This window comes from Mus caroli, unplaced genomic scaffold (assembly GCF_978045245.1).
Source record: "Mus caroli unplaced genomic scaffold, Mus_caroli_1 scaffold_4, whole genome shotgun sequence".
Taxonomy (NCBI): domain Eukaryota; kingdom Metazoa; phylum Chordata; class Mammalia; order Rodentia; family Muridae; genus Mus; species Mus caroli.
The window spans coordinates 114,788,634-114,808,662 of NW_028227259.1; the positions used below are offsets into that span (position 1 = coordinate 114,788,634).

Here is a 20,029-nt window from a genome sequence, read left to right on the forward strand (position 1 = left end):
CCTTCCTTTAGACCTTCAAACGCTCTCTCCCTGCTGACTAGAGGACTGGCCATGGAACCTTTGTGCCTGCAACAGTCACATTGTGCTCCTGTACTCTAGCCATACTGGCACTGCCCCTTCCTTTCCCCAGCAAAGAACAGGACAGCTAGTGTGCTGTGCCTCCCCTCGCTGTTCACCTTCTGCTATATTCCCAACCACTCAGTCCCCTACAGGCATGGTGACACTCGATGGCTCTATAAGAAGCTCTAGCACAACCTGCCACAAATCTCATACCTCATCCTCTCTAAGGATCAAAGGCTATGCAATCCTAGCACTTTGAGTTTAGTCTCTATAACACTCAAAGATGGAAGAAAACCAACTCTACAGAGTTTCCAACCTAGATACATGTCTCCCCACCAACCTAAATAACAAAAACAAAAAGCTTTGGGGAAATGGAGAGATGGTACTTTGGACAACACATATATGAACTAGAACTTACAAGCCGGGCCACCTGGAGGTTGGTCACTGTGGTGCCTGTGAGCAAAGCCCCAGGCCGTGGGGCCGTGACTGTGGTAAGCTGAGGACTCTGCTGTTGCTGTGGGGGCTGTGGAGTCTGTACTTGCACTTGCGCTGGTTGCTGTGGGGGACCTGGCTGGGCCTGCGGTGGTGGGGGCTGTGGTGGCAGCTGCATCTTCTGTTTCTGCATCTTGATGATGTGTTCCTGAAATCCAAGTAAGACATGAGCTAACCATAAGCCACCCTCCATCTCTACTGAGATATCCAGTACATGAGCTGATATGCAGAGCTCCTAGGGCATTGAATGAAAATCAGTATTTCACTAAGAAACCAGGAATACCAATTCTGACAGATCACTAAGTTCAAACCAAGCTTTCTAGGTTCTTACTTCTCACAACTAGTCTAAATAAACAGCTAACAACTGTAACTAAACTCCATCAATAGTAATAACTTGGCAACAAACCTATGCCTTTCAAAAAAGTGCAAACATCAAGATAAGAAAATGAGCTGGGCGTGGTGGCTCAAGATCGCAATTCTAGCACAATGGAAGTAGAGGAAAAAGACCAGTAACAGCTACGTGATACCACCAGACTCAAAACCAAAAACAAAGCTATCAAGAACATTATCAAAAAACATTAAAAGAAATCACCCTCCTACCCCCAAATGTATGTGTTGTTCCTAACAGATCTCTCTGGATATATAAGAGATAACAATGGCTTTGAAACTGAATTAGGAGAATGTGGGTGAAGAATCAAGGAACAAGAGAGTGAGTAGGACTCCTGGCAGCTGCTCTGGGTGGGAAATGCTAACTGAGAGTAGTCTCAGTGACAGTAACAGCTATCATACAATCTGCTTCTGCTGGCCTTAGAGACCTGAGAATAATTACTGTGCTTTACTGGAAGAAAAAGACTACACAGGGCTGTCTAATTCAGCAGCCACAGCCTTGGGAGGTTATGAGGAGCTCTGAAAGCTTAACTGCTGAACGAGGAGCTGGATGTCATGGTTTGTGGCATTTCAAATGTTTTCAAATGATTTAAAACATGTGCATAGTATCCACACATAGCTGGATAGCTCCCAAAAAGAGGTGCCTGATCACCACTTCTCAAAAGGACAAGGGTTAAAGTGGTCGTAAACACACTCAAGAGGTTCCAATAGAAGGAGGACAGCAGATACATCTCTGGGTCCTTCTCAAGCCTCACAGAGGTGGCTGCACCTCAGCTCCAGTGTGTCAAGCCTCTCTGACCAGCAGTAAGTAGGAATCACCAGGAAAAGTTCTAGTTCACACTGTATGTATTTTTCTGGTTTCTTTTCATGCTGCATACTCGTGATTCTGCATTAGTCGCAAGGATATAACATTACCTCCTACAGGAAACACAGCACAAACGATAGCAAGATAATAGCAGACTGGCAAAACTAGGATCAATGTTTACACAAGCAACAAAGAGAAGTATACTGGACCTAGCTGCTCCTGAAGAGGAGCACTGAGGAGTGTCTTTGTACTATCCTCCAAGAATGGTTCACATTTTAGTCCTCTGGAAAATGATGGTTTTTCCAGGTAGCTGACTGAACCCCTGTGGCTGTAAAGAGGGTGGCTTGTTAGACCTTTGGCAGGCTCAGCAGGCAAGAGCACAGACTGCTCTTCAGAAGGTTCTGAGTTCAATTTCCAGCAGCCACATGGTGGCTCACAAACACCCATGAGATCTGACTCCCTCTTCTGGTGTGTCTGAAGACAGCAACAGTGTACTTATTTATAATAATAAATATATCTTTGGGCTGGAGAGAGCAGGGACTGAGCGAGCGGGGCTGACCAGAGGGAGCAGAGGTCCTAAATTCAATTCCCAACAACCACATGATGGCCCACAACCATCTGTACAGCTACAGTGTACTCACATACATAAAGTAAAGAAGTAATTTTTTTAAGAAAAAAAAAATGATCTGTGCCAATACAATGCATAGGATTCAAGATTCACTTTCAGCAGGAAACTAAGGTTTCCCAATGCTTCTTAGAGGCATGACACACGCTTACTGGATGGAAAGCTGTTTAAATACAAGAAAGGCAGCTCTCTACCTAAAGACAATGCTGGGTTTTTACAAAATAGGTTCTGAATTGAAGAAAGGCTAGGTATGCCTGTGACGTACAGAAAAGGATATATTTACCGGTCCTAGCTTGCTCACAGCTTTGATCTGTGCAGGAGATTGGGCCTGGCTCTGGAGCTGTGGAACTTGCACCTGGGAAGTCTGCTGTTGCTGCTGCTGCTGCTGCTGTTGCTGCTGCTGCCTAAGAAGCTGGAAATGAGCAGCAGGGGTGATGGTTTTTCCAGGTAGCTGAACCCCTGTGGCTGTAAATAGGGTGGCTTGTCAAACCTTTGCTTGCTCAACTCTTCTGGAGAATAACTGCAGGCTGAAGCTCCAATAGTGGATATTGGCTCAGAGAAACACCAAGCCACTTTACCTTGAGACACCTGGGTTACTAAGGAACGGGTTGGAGTCTGCACCGGAGTCAGGTTGGTAGTGACCACAGCTGAGGCTGTCACTGAAGTAACTGCTCGAACACCTTGAGTAGTTGTCATGGATACCAGGTCAGTGGTGGCAGTGGCTGGGGAACCAACTGCTCGTTGTTGAGTGTGGACCACCTGAGCAGGAGCAGAACCTCCAGACGTCTAGAAAGGTAACATAGGAATGTTATAGCTGCCCACTGTAAGGCAAGATGTATGTTTCCCTCCAGAAGTCCATAGTTTCAATGGCTTGTTCCATGCAAAGTGGATTCAGCTGGGCATGGCTGTGCACACCTTTAATCCCAGCAGTTGAGAGGCAGAGGCATAGAAAAGAAAAAAGTGTGAATTGTTTGTCAAGATTCTGTTTGTTTGTTTGTTTTGGTTTTGGTTTTTTCGAGACAGGGTTTCTCTGTGTAGCCCTGGTTGTCCTGGAGCTCACTTTGTAGACCAGGCTGGCCTCAAACTCAGAAATCCGCCTGCGTCTGCCTCCCTAGTGCTGGGATTAAAGGTGTGCACGCCCGGCTTGAAGATTCATTTTTAATGTACAGCTCCCCAACTGTTCTGGTGTCATCTGGTGAGGACAGTACTTTCCTTTCTGGCTTCCCTTGGCATGCTCAGCAAACCCGTTGGTTACACACAAGCATGTGTATCTACACTGCTCTGTAACCTCCCTAACTTCATCCATTTTGTGGTCTACCTCTGTAGGATATCAGAGAAATTACATCTTCCTAACCTAAGTATTCTTTAAACTGCAGAAGGGCACAGCATGCTGATGTAAGAGCATTAGATTTTTGAGATATCACTTTTTTTTTTTTTTTTTTTTTTTTGGTTTTTCGAGACAGGGTTTCTCTTTATAGCTCTGGCTGTCCTGGAGCTCACTTTGTAGACCAGGCTGGCCTCGAACTCAGAAATCCGCCTGCCTCTGCCTCCCGAGTGCTGGGATTAAAGGCGTGCGCCACCACGCCCGGCTGAGATATCACTTCTTATATAAGAGATAGGCTGCTTTTCAGGCTTGGTATCTGAGAATCAAGTAAGTGCATTGCAATGTGTTTCGACTGTAAGCTATAAAAAGAAAAGCAGGTGGCTGACACTAGGAAAACTTTCTGACCACATGCCCTGTTCTGTACCACAGAGGGGGGGGGCGTTTGCTCTTTGCCTGGGAGGTCATCGTCCCACAGCCAACCTATAGCTTAATGCTTGTGATGGCTCTCTCCTGCCCAGTTGCCTTCACCCCGGGGAATTGGGGTTGCTTGGGTTGCTCTCCTCATACAGCACTGAGCCGCACTCCAGCACAGCACTCTACCAGGATACCCATGTCACCTCTGCTTCCCACTGATAGAGTGAGGCACAGGTAAGGGCACCTGGGCCAGGGGGGTTGGCTGCTGTTTCTTCACATACCACCTCTCTCCTCTCTGTAAACCTGTCCTATGGGGACATTCATCCTTCCCTAATAATACAAAAGAGAGCAGTTCCCTAACACCTGATGATTACCAAACTGACCAGCTGCTTATTTATGAAATTCAAACTAGACCAGTTACTTTTCTTATCTGTGGAACATTCAAGAAGCAAACAGTCTTCCCAGAATGGCATGCTCTCTGAGCATGGGGACAACTCACAGTCAACGTTCCAGGAGCCACAGGTGATGCCAGACGCTTGTTAATGGACTGGAAAGTAGCAGGGACACCAGCTATTGTGTTCACAATCACATTTCCACTTACAGTCCCTAAAGAGGAGGATATGAGTGAGGCCAGAGGAGAAAGACTGAGCTCTTTTCAAGTCCTGTGCACAATCCTCACCTGTTGGGATGCTTGTTCCAGTGACTGACGTTTTAATGGTTCCTGCCTATTGAAAACAGAAACTCAGATTTAACTTCAGGTCAGGCCTTCTGCTACATAAACTTTACAAAATCAATTATCATCGGTCAATGCAAATCCCAGACATATTCCTTTGGCTGCCTTCAGTCTGCTTACCACTAAGGCTGTCTCTAGCTTGGCTCCCCTTCCCATGCTGCCTCTCACCACATGCATCATCTTCAGCCCTGCATCCTGTCCCTCATGCTGGCCACATGTGAGCCTCTGTTCCAGCTGTTTTCCTCCTCCTCACCAATGCCTTCCTGTCCCTCAGGCCTCAACTTTCAAATGCCACTTCGTCAGTATCTTCCTACCAACCAATCACTATCCAAATTCTTCCTGTGATCATCACTCTATTCCACATAGGAAGACAAACTCCAAAGGGCAGGAAATACTGCCCATGAGCCTTACTTTGAAAGTCCCCACATTTACCATACAGTGTAAATGTATCATCTGAGTGAAGGGAGAATGTTGCCCACCACATACAAAAACCCATCACAGCTCAATGTTAACAATTCAAGGTTTGAGGAATGTCTCAGTTGGTAAAGTGCTTGCTTTGCAAAGCCTCCAAGTAGTGGTGTGTGATTGTAATCCCTGTACTGGTGAAATGCAGACAAGAGGATCCTTGGGGCCCACTGGCCAGCCTACTTAGCCAGTTCTGCAAGACCCAGGTGAAGGCTCATCCCCAAAACGAGAGTGGATAGCTCCTGAGACCACCATCCAAACCTTTGGCCTCTGTACGGAACAACATTCCAGTGTACTTGTACGCAACACACAAATACTTTCAAGCCTGGCTGACAGCCTTAAGTGTCATCCCATTAGCACAGGGCCTGTTCTCTTCAAATGTAACTATACATGGCTTCAATGACTGTGTGATGAACATCATAGAAAACGAATATAAGCATTTATGTTAACATCTGTGTTGGCCACAATGAATTTCCTTTGTCTATTTGTGCACTTACAGCTTGAGAATGTGGGTGAGCCTGAGTGGCATCCCCAGGTGGTGGCCGTGTATGCACAGTAACCCAGAAAGCACTGCTCTGTCCACTTTCAGAGACTGAGGGAACAACCTCATCTGTCTTATTTTACAGAATGCAGCTTCTTTCTTGTATGAGTTGTGGTCTTGTTTTACAGCTCAGGCCGCACTCACACTCCCTCAAGCCTGGATTAAAAGGATGTGTGACTACACTCAACTGTAGGACCCAGATTCTCCTTAGTCCTGATCCTCATACCAAAGAGTGGCTTTACCCTCCCAATCAAGAGATGGTAAAGGATGGCTTAGTCAGCTGAAAATGCAGGCGTCCCCTAGGATGCACTCTGAGTTCTCAGAGGGAGGTGTACAGACTGTGGGTTTAGAGGCTCTCACCAGCACAGCAGCACTGCCCACAGTCGTCATTGTGGGCTGCCCCTTTGACTGTGGCTGCACAGGCTGTGGCTGGGCCTGGACCTGGGGCTGGGGCTGGACAGCAGGCTGCCCTGCTGGTGTCTGACTGCTTGCTGCCTGTGGCTGCGGCACAGGTGGTGGTGGCTGCTGTGGAGGTGGCGGGGGTTGCTGCTGCTGTTGCTGCTGCTGCTGCTGTTGCTGTTGCTGCTGCTGTTGTTGCTGAGGGGGCGGCTGTGTCACTGGTGGCTGCTGTGCCTTCTGCTGATCAGCCAAAGCCTAAAAGGACCAGGTGGGAAAAGAAGCTGCTAAAGGAACTGGACCCATTCTAGGGTGACAGCATGTTACAGCAGAATGGCTCTGAGAGGACCCAGCTTTCAGAGCACCATACCTTTTTCTCTTTTGCAATTCGCTCTGCACGGAGAGATGCAACTTGAATGGGAGGCAGCGGCTTGTCATAGTTGATTCCACTTAAAAGTAAAAAGCCAAAGTTAAAAAGCTCTTATCTACAGCTTCAGTTAACATATATTAGCCATGTTCAAAAATTTACTGGAAATATTCCACAAACAATTCATTAGGTTTTTTGTTTTTGGTTTTTTTTAAATAGACTTAATTTTTTATTTTATTTTTATGAGTACACTGTGGCTGTCTTTTTTTTCTTTTTTCTTTTAAAAATATGGAATGCTTCACAAATTTGCGAGTCATCCTTGCTCAGGAGCCATGCCAATCTTCTCTGTATCATTCCAATTTTAGTATATGTGCTGCCGAAACGAGCACTGGAGCTATCTTTTGTCACGCCAGAAGAGGGCATTGGATCCCACTACAGATGGCTTTGAGCCACCATGTAGCTGCTGGGAATTGAACTCAGGACCTCTGGAAGAGCAGTCAGTGCTCTTAACCACTGAGCCATCTCTCCAGCCCCTAGACTTAATTTTATAAACTATGTATATGTGTTTGAGTTTATGCACACAGGTGTCTAAAGAGGCAAGAGATGGCACTGATTTCCTGGAGCTAAAGTAATGGGTGGGTGTGAACCACATGACATGGGTCCTAAGAATGGAACTCGTATCTGCCAAGCCAATCATCAACTCTATCATTCATTAGTTTTAAACTATATATATTGCCCTCAATACTTTGAAAATGTGCTTTGTCAGCCAGGGGGTGGTGGCGCACACCTTTAATCCCAGCATGGGGGAGGCAGAGGCAGGCAGATTTCTGAGTTCAAGGCGAGCCTGGTCTACAAAGTGAGTTCCAGGACAGCCCAGGCTATACAGAGAAACCCTGCCTCGAAAAAACAAAACAAAAACAAAAACAAAAACAAAAACAAAAACAAAAAATAGTCGGACAGTGGCGGTATACTCCTTTAATCTCAGCACTTAGGAAGCAGAAGCAGGCTGATCTCTTTAAGATTGTGGCCACCCTTTTCACAGAGTTCCAGGATGGCCAGGGCTACACAGAGAAATCCTGTCTCTAAAAATAAATAAATAAATAAATAAATAAAACAAAAACCCACTGGCCAACCAAAAGACACAAACAAAAACCCAAAACCCAAACAACCCCCACAAACAAACAAAACCCGACTTGACTTAATAATGTACAAAGAGAGAATGATGGGAATGTAATATATGCCAAAAAGAAGTCATACGACGCTTAAATGAAAAATGAAAGGTTTTTACTTGAGAAAAAACAGTATACAGCACATGGTGGCTCATGCCTGCCTGTACAGGATTCCCATCACTCTGGAGGCTGAGGCAGGAGGATTAACACAAGGTTCAAGGCCACCTTGTACTAAAAAAGGCCTTGTCTCAAAAAAGAAAACACACAACCCCTCCCCGCCCTTCCCCAGCACACATGAGCCCCAGCACACATGAGATTCAGTACTTTCTGCAGTTTCAGGAATCTACTATCAGGCAGTACTCCATGAACTCTGTGGGTCTGCCCCAGACATCCCTCCACAAGTCCTCCACAGCCTACCAAAGAACCTAGAGCCTGTGCAAAGTTATCCCAAAACACTGGACAAATGCCACCCCACCCCCTATTCCCACTATATAGACAACCCTCCTACCAATACCACAGAGCAGATGCTGTAAGGTTTACCCAGCTAAATTACATGAGGGGCCACGGTGACCTCGATAATGCTCACATCTAGCTCTATGAGTGCCCTGCTCAGCCCATGAAAGTCTCACAGCCCCTGCAGCACACTCTGGTTTTTGCCTATACTACTCTGGTGACTTGGAGTCTCTTTTGTCTTCAGCTTCCTCTCTAGGCCCAGTTCACAACCCATCTTCCTAAGAGGTGACTAAACACCTGAAACTATGCTTCCCAAACCTGAAGCACCCTCCTTTAGGTTCTAAACTCTACATAGAACAGCTACCTGTGAAGATCCTCTCTTCCCTCTTTTATGCTACACATACCTCTAGAAGGCATACCAGCATCTTTCATTAAGCACTGTGTGCTCTGCTAGCCCTTGACCTACTAATAAAAACATCAGCTGAATTAATTCACTGTTTCACCCAACCAATAAGCACTGCTGCAGAGGTGCAGATAGCGAATGAGTTTTATAGGGCATTTCTGAAGGTAATTCCTATCAGAAAGAAATACAGAGGCCTGGGCTTCAAGTTTCCACATGGTGGTCCAGCACTGGGAGATGGAACACTGAGAGATGAACAGCCCAGGTCACACAGGGCACTGTTAAAGGAAGTCCAGTATTGCTACTGGGCTCTCAGCAAATATGCCATGAGTTGACTCTTTGGCAATGACCACTCGCACAGCTATGTGACAAGGAGACACATACAATTTAACAAGAAAGCGGGTGCTGGACAGGAAATGACCAGTGTACACATATGTAGTGTTGAAGACAAAGAGGTGGCTGTTTCACCCAAGCAGATCTCCTTCCTAATAGTTATTCCAGAGAATATATAAAAGCACTGCTCGTATCCAGCCCACTTCTCAGCTCCAAAGAGAGCTTCATCTTCCCATTTCACCACCTACCCACTGACTATTTTCTTTTTCCTTTATTGAATAACAAAGTACTGTCATCTTAATATCCTTTTATGGTACAACCAACAAAAGTTGGACTTGCAGGGGAGAGGAACCTGGTAAGAATCTTCCTTGAAATCACTCTCTTAGCCTTGGAACACATTAGCTATACCTGAGAACAAAGCCCCTGAAACAAAGCAAGAAGGGGTGATGACTCCTTATAAATGCAGGACATGATTCTCAATGTGTCTGTCTATCTGGCAGAGGCTAACCCAGACAAACTCTGATCAAGGGCAAAAAACCTCAAGTTTTCTCAAGGTCAGAGTCTATACCATCATGGCTAAAGCTTAGATCATGCTATTTTATATAAGAGTTTAGTATTCTACTGAACTTAAAACAAACTCATTTCAAAAGCAAAAAAAAAAAATGTGTCAAATTCATAGAAGTAAATTCATAGAAGTAAGTACCTTTCTGCCAGGACAGAGGCATGTTTGGGGTTCTTCTGAAAGGGATTCATGCCAAGTCTGCAACAGAGAAACCAGAGAACAGTTACTGAAGGAGGGAAGCCAATCAGAAGCAAGTCTCAGTCAGCAGCCTCTAGGCTGACACAATCTCAGTAACACAGTGCGAGCCCAGGGGACATACAGAGGCTTGATTGGGGGGCTTCTCTTGCCAGCTGTCATTTTCATCAGCTCAAAGTGGCTCGTGTACAACTGGGTGTGAGTGGCGTTTTCATCCTGAGCATAAATCTGGCTTGTGCGGAGAGGACGATTGTTCTTACTCTGAAACAAAATTGATAGGAGCTCATCAAGTTTGGACCATAAGCCTGGCACACTACTACTCTGGAAACAGCATTTGCTGAATCAGAAGCCTGTGTCTAAGCTCCAAGGGCCGCACCCAAGTCCCATTCCCTTCCTTCCTTTCTGGGATAACCTAATACAACAGTAGCAACAATGAGTGATCACCATTTGCTGGTACTTGGCAATCTTCCCCAATCCTTAGGAACCTTTGCTCAATTGAACCTTCACTGAGGAGAGAAATATTTTACAAAATATTCAGGGTCACATCCTGGAGTTAACACATGGCAGGTGACAAGGTAGGGTTGGCTGCAAGTCTTCAACAGTTGAGTCTAATACCCATGGTCAGTAAAGGGCAGTGGTAATCTAACCCAGATACCTTCTACCCACAGTAAACAGTATGGCAACAGGGGTGTCTAAGACTTCATTCTTTGAAGACTGTGACATCATTTGTACCACATGATCTTTCCTGCTTATAATGCAGATAAACAAAAAGACAGTCAACAGTGGTCCACTTGCTACCCACTTACCCAAGCACTTCCCCTCAGATACAAAGTCCAGAGATACAACTGTGCAAGGTCAGAGACAAGAGTTCACAACTCCACCTGGCCCAGGACTCTTTCTGACGCTCAGTATCTCTGAACCCAGACTAACTCCATTATTGAAGTCAGTTATACCTAGTATAATTATGATATACTTAGGCAAATAAACACATGTACACATACGTTGCTGGAGGGATGCCTTAAGTTTAGAGAGAATGCCAAGGAAAGTCAGAACTAAAAAAACGAATGTGCACGGTTACATGGATCAGCTTGTGAACACTGTCCCCTATATAAGCATTCTCCAATTTAAACAACAACAACATTAAACAAAGGGAAGCAGGGAGAGGGGAAAGTTAAGAGCCAGTGAGTCACACCCACCACCAGAGCAAAGGTAAGACAAGGCTAAAGGCAGGAAGGACATGTGTTCAGCAACAAAGCCCTGACTGGTTCTAGCCATGAACAATAGCTCCAGGGCTATATAGACACACGCGTATGTTATTCTTACTGGCATCTAGCCACCATGTTACAAGCCTCAACAAGGGTGTGAACAACAGGGAGGCTTCTCAATGTCCCTGAGGGTCTCAGTGAATCACTGTGTGGTTCCTTCAGCTGAAGAAGCAAAGCCTCTATTTTATAGGAATAAAAGGCACTTGAGAAAACCCTAAGTGCTGTATTTCTGATCCTACAGTCCAGGCTCAGCCTGGATCTCACTGTGCTCCTTTGCACAGGCACTTACAGAAAGCTTTCCATCTCATTCAGAACACCTCCTCGTACCTTATAAATATTTTGTGCCTTTTTCTTTGGATTAGCTTCACAAATCAGCTATAAGAGAAGAAAATATTTTAGCTTTATTTTTTTTCAATATTAAGGTAATGGCTGCTATTATTATAAATGTTTCCAGAACATAAAAGAGTGAATGTGAGGTTTCAGGAAGTTTTACGGTAGAGGAATCACAGAATGGTATCATGAGGAAGGCTTGCTTTTTTATTAAAAAAAGCAAACAAATGTTTTGTTCTGAGACGAGTGTTTTAGAAATGACAAGAGATGGTTCAAAGAGTGGTCACAGAAGTGAGGTGAGTGTGACATCCTCATTCCAAGGGCACACTCGGCTCTTAACACCAAGGTCGTTTTCACAAATTGTACCAAAACAAGGACTAGATGCCTGTCTTGCCAACATTGCTGTTGCTCCTAAGCTAATGGACATACTGAGGTGGTCAGAAAGACAGTGTTCTCTGCACACCTGACTTGGCAACAGGGCTGAACATATGCAAAAGCTGGTATGACATGTGCAGAAAAACTACGGTTAAGTGGCAAAAAGAAAAAAAAAAAAGAAAAAGAAAGAAACGAAAAGAAACGAAAAGAAAAGAAAGGGGAACTGTGTAAAGAAAAGAAAGCCAAATGGAGAAACAGAAACAGACAAAGTCAGGGCAGGAAGGAGGGAAGCTGGGTAGAGACCTGCGTGTCCCTGAGCAGCAGCACTGACTCATCTTCATCCAGGATGCAAACCATAGCAGGTTTCTTAAAATGCAGACACAATGGTTTGGCCGTATTATCAGTCAATAAATACTTGTAATGCTCAGAATTATCCCAGAAAGAGACTGTGCTTGTGACCCACTGATTGTGCTTGCAGTGCAGAAAGTATGAGTAGACTCTTCTTTAAATGAACTGGTTACCAAATAAAAAGAAGAGTTCTTCCCTCACTCATCCAAAGCTTATAGTAACAAAAACTAGCTATGATGAAGGACAGATGGCGTAGTTTTCCACCCTGCAGTAACAGCACAGATGCTGCTGCTAACACCAACCCTCCACCAATGTTCACACTGTGTGTCAGGTACTATGTACACATGGGCCTCACTGGTCAAGAAGGCTGACTTCATCACAGTCTACCAGGATGGCTACACGGCTCAGCAATGCACAGCAAGACCTAGTCAATGCAGAGGCCAGATCTTCCCAGGAAGACCAAGAAGCCCAAGCTCACCTTCCCCTCCTCCCTGGGAATGATGACGTTCTCATAACGATTCCGGCACTGCTTGGAAGAACGGTAGATTCGACTACAGGAGTTGACAACATCACTGACAAGGTCCCAATTAGGAGTGTGGGCAGGTGACACAATCGTGAGGTTCAAGGGCAGCTCAAGCAACTGCTTTACAGCCTGGAGGTTGGAGTTTCAGAGCACAAAGGTCAACACACTTCGAATGCATTGTTGATGTCTTTCCATGTGTCAAAAAACACCCCACACAGCACTATGAATTGCCAATGTGGGGGAGCAAACAAACCACAGGAATGCTCAACTCAAAGATACCACAGCCACTCACCTGTAGCAAGGCCCAGTCCTCGCCAATGAGCCAGTCAGGACTGTCCTGGGCAGGTTCCCCTGAGGACTTGACATAGGTGGGCAGAGGCTTGGCAAAAGGTGTCTGTTGCTTCAGCAGCAGGTTCTTCTTCTGCTCTTTGCCTTCACGCCGGATTTTCAACATACCAGGTGTTGCCCGGTCAAACAAGGACCGGGGCGGGACAACTGCCTCACCATGCCGCTGCTTCTTCTTCCGGCCTGCAGCTGAACAGGAGCAGAGTTCAGCAATATAGGATAGAGATTTCCCCACCAGTGAGATGAAGAAAAGGGAAGAAGGCACGCAGAGGCATGTAGACCAAGGAACTATGGAAACAACTGCTAAAGGCAAAAATGTTTCTTGAGTTCACTATTTATCTGTTTTGGGTTTTCAAAAGTCTTACTACTTAGCACAGGCTGGCCATAAACTCTTATGATCTTTCCACCTCAGTGTTCCAAGGGCTGTGAACACAGATACATGCCATGGCACCCACCCTCCCAGGAGTTTTCTAGTACTAACAACTGTAACCATCAAGCTTCTTCCCCTAAAATAGGAGAACCCAGGAACACGGTACAAGAGACAATGGATGGGTCCCTCCTCCCATCCCAGCAGAGGGAGGAAGAGCCACAGTGACTTAGCCTCTCATCAGCACAGCAATTCCTGGGGGCAGAAGTCAGTGAGGTGCACACCTGAGGGGTCTGTTTTGTGCCGCTTGCGCTCCTTCCTCACATAAACAGGAGGCAGCTTAGCTTCTGGGATGGGTGTGGTCTCATACATGAGACACATAACTGAGTCAATGTAGATATCATTGTCATCCTGAGGAGGGGTGGGTGGTGTCCAGAGCTGTATAGAGAAAGCAGGTTCCATAAGCTGCCAAGCTGTGGGCAAGGTTGTCCCTTGACCAGGCATTCAGGGAGAGGAGTCACATACCGGCATGACTTCTGTTTGTCCATCAGCATCTTCATAGACATACTCCTATGGAACACAAGTGTGAGACACAACAAAGGCTTTGCTTCATGCTACATGTAACAAATCAATATTCAATCATGATTGTGGATTTAAAACTGTGTTTTATTTAAATAAATTTATTTAAATAAATTCCAGAAGTCCCATCCCATCCCATCTGTTAAGTCAGTTTATCAGTGAAGACCTCAAAGTGTCAATTATTGCCAGTGGCACATGCCTTTGATCCTAGCACTTAGAAGGCAGAGGCCAACAGATCTCTGTGAGTTTGAGGACAGCCTGGTCTATAGAGCTGGATTCAGGAGAGCCAGTGCTACACAGAGAAACCCTATCTTGAAAAGCCAAAACAATGTCAATTATTAGGAATATGCTTTCAGAACAGCAGTCAGGTGAGGAAGGAGCTGAGTGCTCTCCTCAGAAGCGGATGCTAGCTTACCATAGTATAGGCATCCTCCCGAGTGTAGGTGAGAAGCTCTGCCTCCTCCTGCTCCAGCTGTAGCCGGGCCTCCCTTTCCTGCAGGGCTCTAGCATTTCGGGTTTCCCAGTCCTTCATTGACGCCATTACCAAATCCTGCCAGAAAAAAGCATAGGAAAAAAGAACTTCTAGATCAGAACAGGCAAGCTGTTTCTGACCTCTTCTTAGTGGTCAACTCACCCAGCCACTGTGCACACACATGGTGGAGCTCCCTCTCCCCAAAGGGATCTCTCAGTTCATACTGCTACACTCTATGCTCTGTCCATCAACATAAAACCCTCAGTCAGCCCCAAGTTGCTTCCAAACTAGTGCAATGACATCAAGGTAAAAATCCAGCAACCCAGCTGCCTGTACAGGGCTTCCAAGATCGCAGTCTCACTGGCCTGCACTGCTAGGATCTGGATGTACCTTGATTTCATGAAGTCATAGTCACTTCAAATCAAATTCTGTACTGAGAAATTTTGCTTTTACTATGTCATACCAAAACTTGATTCTCTTACCTCACTGCTTCTCTCTTTTTCTTGTTCAGTGGTCGTATGGAACAATTCCAAGTAATTCAATGCATATTTTTCAATTGGAGTAAGCTATTTTAAAAATACATTTTTGAACTGGGTTAGTAGCAACTTAATATAAGATCAATAAAATTCCTCATAAAATCTTTCACCAACATTTAATTTTAAAAGTTACTGTTCTTAAGTCAAAACAAACAAAACAAATTTCACAAAAGGGTTCAAATGTTAAAAATCTTAGCTCTAAAGAAAAAAAAAGTCCCCAAACCTGTTCCATAAAGTCAGCCAACTCCTCCAGCTGTGATGGTTCCTCATCATATCTAGAGCCATCTGAGTCTGAGGACAAAGCTACAGTGCTGGATCCAGGCACAGCTTCCTCTGTGGACCTCTGTGCATCTTCCTCCAGACACTCGATGCTCTTGAGGGCCTATGGGAAGTCTGCACTGAGACTTGAAGGTGGACTTGTGAAATGAAGGAGTGTGTACTCTAACAAGCAGCAAGCCTCCAGAGGTAGTTCCCTTCTTTTAAGAGTCTCACATACGGGCTGGACGATAGGCATTCCGATGATAGACATGTGGATGTATCTAAAACTTCTAGACCTTATAAAATTACTATCAAGCTAGACAGGGAAGTCCCATGGAAGAACAAAACACTGGCATGGGTTAAGGTGCTCACGTGTGAGACAATATAACCATGGTAAAAAAACAACAACAAAAAACCAAAACACCATGCAACCAATTTTCAAAATATTTGGTAAAACCAAAACAACTTAAAAGATGACCATACCACACAAGACCCACAAAAATCATTTCCAGAAGACAACAGAAAAGGGCACCACAGTGACCTGGAGAATCTTTAAAGCTGGATACAGAAAGCACTGACAATGATGACAGGTCTAAGAATCTCTATTCAGCAAGATAAAGAACAATGTGAGCCCATAAATACAAAGAACCCAAAAGGACAGTAAGAAAGAGAGAAAGGAGAAAACAAAACAATCCTCACCAGCGGACAGTGAGACGGTTCAGCTAGTAAAGGCTTCTGTTGCCAAAACACATGGTGGAAGGAGCTGACTCCTGCAAGCTGTCCTCTGACCCACTTACACACTTGAGCGTGTACACACACACACACACACACGTTTGGAAAATACTGGGCTGGAGAGATGGTGCCCTTGGTCTATCAGAGGACCTGAATTTAGTTCCCAGCATCTTGGGTGGTTCACAACAGCCTGTAAATGCAGCTCCAGGAAAACTGACTCCCTTTTCTGGTCTCTGGAGTCACTCACACTCATGTATGCATCCATGTGCACACAAAAATTACAAAATAAAATACATTTAAAAAAAAAGTCTCCAAAATCCAAAAACTTGACGAAGCAATTATCCAGGAGCTGGGGTGAGGCTCAGTAGTAGGTTTCCATGAAGTCTAGGGTTTTATTGCCAGCTTTGGGGCAAAGGGGAAGACAGTCAAATGGCCATCAAGCTCATGAAAGAGGGTGTTCAGATTTACTATTCAACAGCAAGATGCAAAATAAATCTATCATAGGAGACCACAGCTTAAGAGAGAGGCCATCCAACTGAAGCAATCCACAGCAGCTGCAGCACTCAGATGTCACTGAGGCATGCCACTTGGCTGTATCTACTAGTAAGTTGTGTGTGCAGGACATGCTGGCCACAGACCGTGCTTCTAGGCTGACATTCAGCAGGAACACATGAACATGCTCTCACAAGACACTATAAAGTCACCCATACACAGGTCTGATGAGCAGTGTGGCAAGTTCATAAATATTATTATCCAGAATGGGGGCAGATACACTACTGCCACATGAGACAAAGAGCAGACCCAAAGTACAGAAGTCCATTCACATCCATCTCTAGGTGGACAACTGTAAAAGGATGCCACGAGAATAATCACTTCTGGAAAGGAGGGACTTTCTCAATAGTTTGGTTTTAGAATCAGAGAGTAGCTGGCCATCACCACTGTTGGTAAAGCTTTGATAGCATGAAATTCAAGCCATTAGCACACTAGGGCATTGCTGTGCACCATCATTCATGGCTTTTGCCAAAGAGCAAGCAACAAGTCAATTGTCTCCCTAGTCAAACAGCGGAATCAGAGGTGGGGCAGCTTCCATGGGAAAGACATTCAGAGTAAGACCCCTTGGGGTAAAATAGGCCTTAATCAAGCCAGAAGCAGGAGAAAGGGGATATAAGTAGTCCTGATAGGTATCTGCTATATGCCTATAAAGTTGGACACTGCACAGGACCCACATGTGCAACTCCAAACCTTCCCTCCCTGCACTGAAACAGTAATATCCCTGACATACATCCGGAGTATTACACCCCAACAAGGACCCAACATGAGATACCAAACACATTCTAGGGCCTCATCTAAGTCTTCAAAGTCAGCTGTGTATTTTACTGGGAGAGTGCTTGTGGGCCAGATGGAATGCATGGTTCAATACTAGAAAGCAAATATGGCTCAGAAAGTCCTAGTGGGAAGAGGACAATGGCTAGCATTTTCTCTCCCATTGTCTTGATACTTTTCTTTACAGTTGGGGCAGAGCAGGAAGGAAGGCAGGAATGCTTCAGGATCAACAGAGGGGAGAATCAAGAAAGAGTAAGGACTGAGCACTCAGAAGCCAGGTGAGTAAAAGCACACAACCAGACTAGGAAAGTACGCACAGTCACAACTCAAGTAGAACATTCATTGTCAAACGAGTCTTATGGAAGACCAGATTTCCTCTCACCTCTATGAAAGGTCTTGCAATCTTGGGTGCGATAGTTTCACTGACAGATGGTTCCTGAGAAAGCACCACGAATTCCTCAGCTTTCACAGGAAAGCCAGTGTCATCCATAGGTGAGTAGACTTCAAACAGCTCCTGGATAGTTCGCTAAATACAAATAATAGGCACAGTAAGTAACTTCCAGGACAGACACGATCCTGAATCTGACTTGAGCCATGGACAGTATAAAAACAGACCCAAGAATCATCCCTCATTAGTAAATTCACACTTTAAAAAAAAAAGATGATTCTGTTCACTGTGGTGTTCTTTACTGTGAGGGAGTTGGGAAATGAGACAGTCTCCCTATGTAGTCATATGTAGGAACTGAGGGTTCCTAACATATGAAAGCTACCTGCGTTAAGAAGGCCATCGAATAGTCATTTCCTTGAGCAGCTACTTCACGGATCAAATCTTTAGTTCCATTTTTTAACAATTTCTCTTCAATAGAATTGCCACTGACAAGCCTATAAAATAAAAAAGGGAAAAATATGTATACATATATAGATAAATTAAGTTACACCACCTAGAAACACAGCCATTAAATACCAGGCACAGTTGTCCAAAGGGTAGTCAGAGAAGTAGCACCTGCCTTAGCCACTGTCACTCCCTCTCCCATCTTTGCTCTCCTGTGCTCTGGAGTCTGCAGTGCAGTCCGTCTGCCTGCCACTGTTTTTCCCACCACATTCAATCTAGACCTTTCTCAATGTGTCTTGGACTCATCCCTACTGTCTGTCCTTCCAGATGACAACAGAGTTGACAGTTTTCCTGACTTGCCTTGTGAGAGACTTTCAAGAGGTGTCCAGTTCTTACCTATTCCCTGCAAGATGCTAGCCCCCCAGAAGGTCTCAGAGAACTACCCCAAGCAGGGCTCATCATCCAGTCTATTGTTTCCTACAACATTCACTGTTTTGTTTTGAAATATACTTTTAAAAAAATTTCTGGCCGGGCGGTGGTGGCGCACGCCTTTAATCCCAGCACTTGGGAGGCAGAGGCAGGCGGATTTCTGAGTTCGAGGCCAGCCTGGTCTACAAAGTGAGTTCCAGGACAGCCAGGGCTATACAGAGAAACCCTGTCTCGAAAAACCCAAAAAAAAAAAAAAATTTCTGTATATGGATGTTTTGCCCGAATGTATGTGTGTACCATTTGCATGTCTGGTGCCCAAGGCGGCTTTTGATTTCCTGAGACTGAAGTTAGAGACAGCTGGTGAGCTGCTATGTGAATGCTAGGAATTAAAATTGCATCCTCTGTAAGAGCTGCCATCTCTTCAGCTCTGACTACTTGCTTTAAGGATGTTAAATGCTAAAAGTCAAGACAAGTTAAACCATTTTAACAAATATTTTCACAGGGATGAATAAAACAAATGAGAACTTTCCAGAGAAAAGAAGATTCTAAATAGGGAACATATTAAAAAGCAAGCAATCAAGGTGCAGTGCTGTCTCTTCTCATGTTAACACAGGTCCAGTAGGTATAATTCCCCTACATTTAAGCTTTAGGAGTAGGAAAAACAGCCAGATTCTAACCTGTGAGATAACACTGTGAGATAACAGGCTGCATTTTTGTCCACTTCTGGGTTATAAGCACATCAACACTCTGTAGCACAGAGCAAGATGGCACCACCTTACATTCATGTAATAATAGTACACACATGCATAGGTTGGGTTTTGTTAAATCAGGAAATCACAATGTAGCCCAGACTAGCCTCAAACTCATTGTCTTCCTGTCTAATACTCTGGAATGCAAGGATTTTAGCACGTGCCGACATGTCCAGTATGGGTAACATTTTTTTTTCTTAAAAAATAATGAGAGAGAGACTGGGATCAACTGATAGATAATATAAGCACATAGGCATGCCTGTGCCACAACACACATGTAGAAGTCTGAGAACTTTTCTCACAAGTTGTTATCACTATTATGATATATAGTATAGTAATACAATGACAGATGGATGGATGGATGGATGGATGGATGGATGGACAGATGGATGAATGGATGGACAGATGGATGAAGTGGTAACTCTACTTCTACCATGTAGGTCCTGGATATTAAACTTAGGTAAATTAAAGGCAAATATTTTAATTAACTGAGCCACCACATGGGCCCTGTGAGTGAATTTTTAACAGACATATTGTTGTACAATGTGGCCCTTCAGGCAAAATAGCAGCCATCTTCATCAGATCAGCTGTGTCAGCTTGCAAGAGACCATTGAGTGGTCCTATTGATTATTGATGTTCTCTCAGAAAGATGGGCTGGGGAAGTCATGGACCCTCATCTTTGCATGCAATTATATACTAGGGTGTAGAGGGACTAGAGTAAGAAGGCCCAGGGAAAGTGGAAAGAAGAGATTCCATCTATGTAGCTATGCATAAGTTACTATCCATTCTAGGGTCTATCTGCTGATTTGAGGTTACCCACATCCCTGTAAGAAACCATTCATGTT

At 44.7% G+C, this 20,029-nt stretch overlaps 1 protein-coding gene and 1 non-coding gene across 8 annotated transcripts in view; both read right to left on the reverse strand.

The window, feature by feature from the left end:
- Ep400 (E1A binding protein p400) overlaps positions 1 to 20,029 on the reverse strand; it is a 107,445-nt gene that overhangs the window by 6,062 nt on the left and 81,354 nt on the right. For 4 of the 7 annotated variants that reach the window (XM_029477958.2, XM_029477965.2, XM_029477964.2 and 1 more), the window contains 18 exons: positions 17,945 to 18,056; positions 17,557 to 17,700; positions 15,085 to 15,243; positions 14,808 to 14,891; positions 14,269 to 14,403; positions 13,800 to 13,844; positions 13,559 to 13,712; positions 12,855 to 13,096; positions 12,518 to 12,691; positions 9,846 to 9,982; positions 9,668 to 9,724; positions 6,613 to 6,691; positions 6,207 to 6,500; positions 4,787 to 4,832; positions 4,607 to 4,713; positions 2,948 to 3,155; positions 2,653 to 2,834; positions 479 to 700 (listed from right to left, as the gene is read on the reverse strand). In XM_029477958.2, coding sequence (XP_029333818.1) covers positions 479 to 700; positions 2,653 to 2,834; positions 2,948 to 3,155; positions 4,607 to 4,713; positions 4,787 to 4,832; positions 6,207 to 6,500; positions 6,613 to 6,691; positions 9,668 to 9,724; positions 9,846 to 9,982; positions 12,518 to 12,691; positions 12,855 to 13,096; positions 13,559 to 13,712; positions 13,800 to 13,844; positions 14,269 to 14,403; positions 14,808 to 14,891; positions 15,085 to 15,243; positions 17,557 to 17,700; positions 17,945 to 18,056 — 2,581 coding nt within the window. Of the gene's footprint in view, positions 1 to 478; positions 701 to 2,634; positions 2,835 to 2,947; positions 3,156 to 4,606; positions 4,714 to 4,786; positions 4,833 to 6,206; positions 6,501 to 6,612; positions 6,692 to 9,667; positions 9,725 to 9,845; positions 9,983 to 11,313; positions 11,362 to 12,517; positions 12,692 to 12,854; positions 13,097 to 13,558; positions 13,713 to 13,799; positions 13,845 to 14,268; positions 14,404 to 14,807; positions 14,892 to 15,084; positions 15,244 to 17,556; positions 17,701 to 17,944; positions 18,057 to 20,029 lie in introns of all 7 variants that reach the window. The other 3 variants (XM_085837025.1, XM_021163040.3, XM_085837023.1) reach the window with 3 other exon arrangements.
- On the reverse strand, positions 6,892 to 6,998 carry LOC115031274 (U6 spliceosomal RNA). Its single transcript, XR_003836873.1, has one exon. It is a non-coding gene; the product is annotated as a U6 spliceosomal RNA (small nuclear RNA).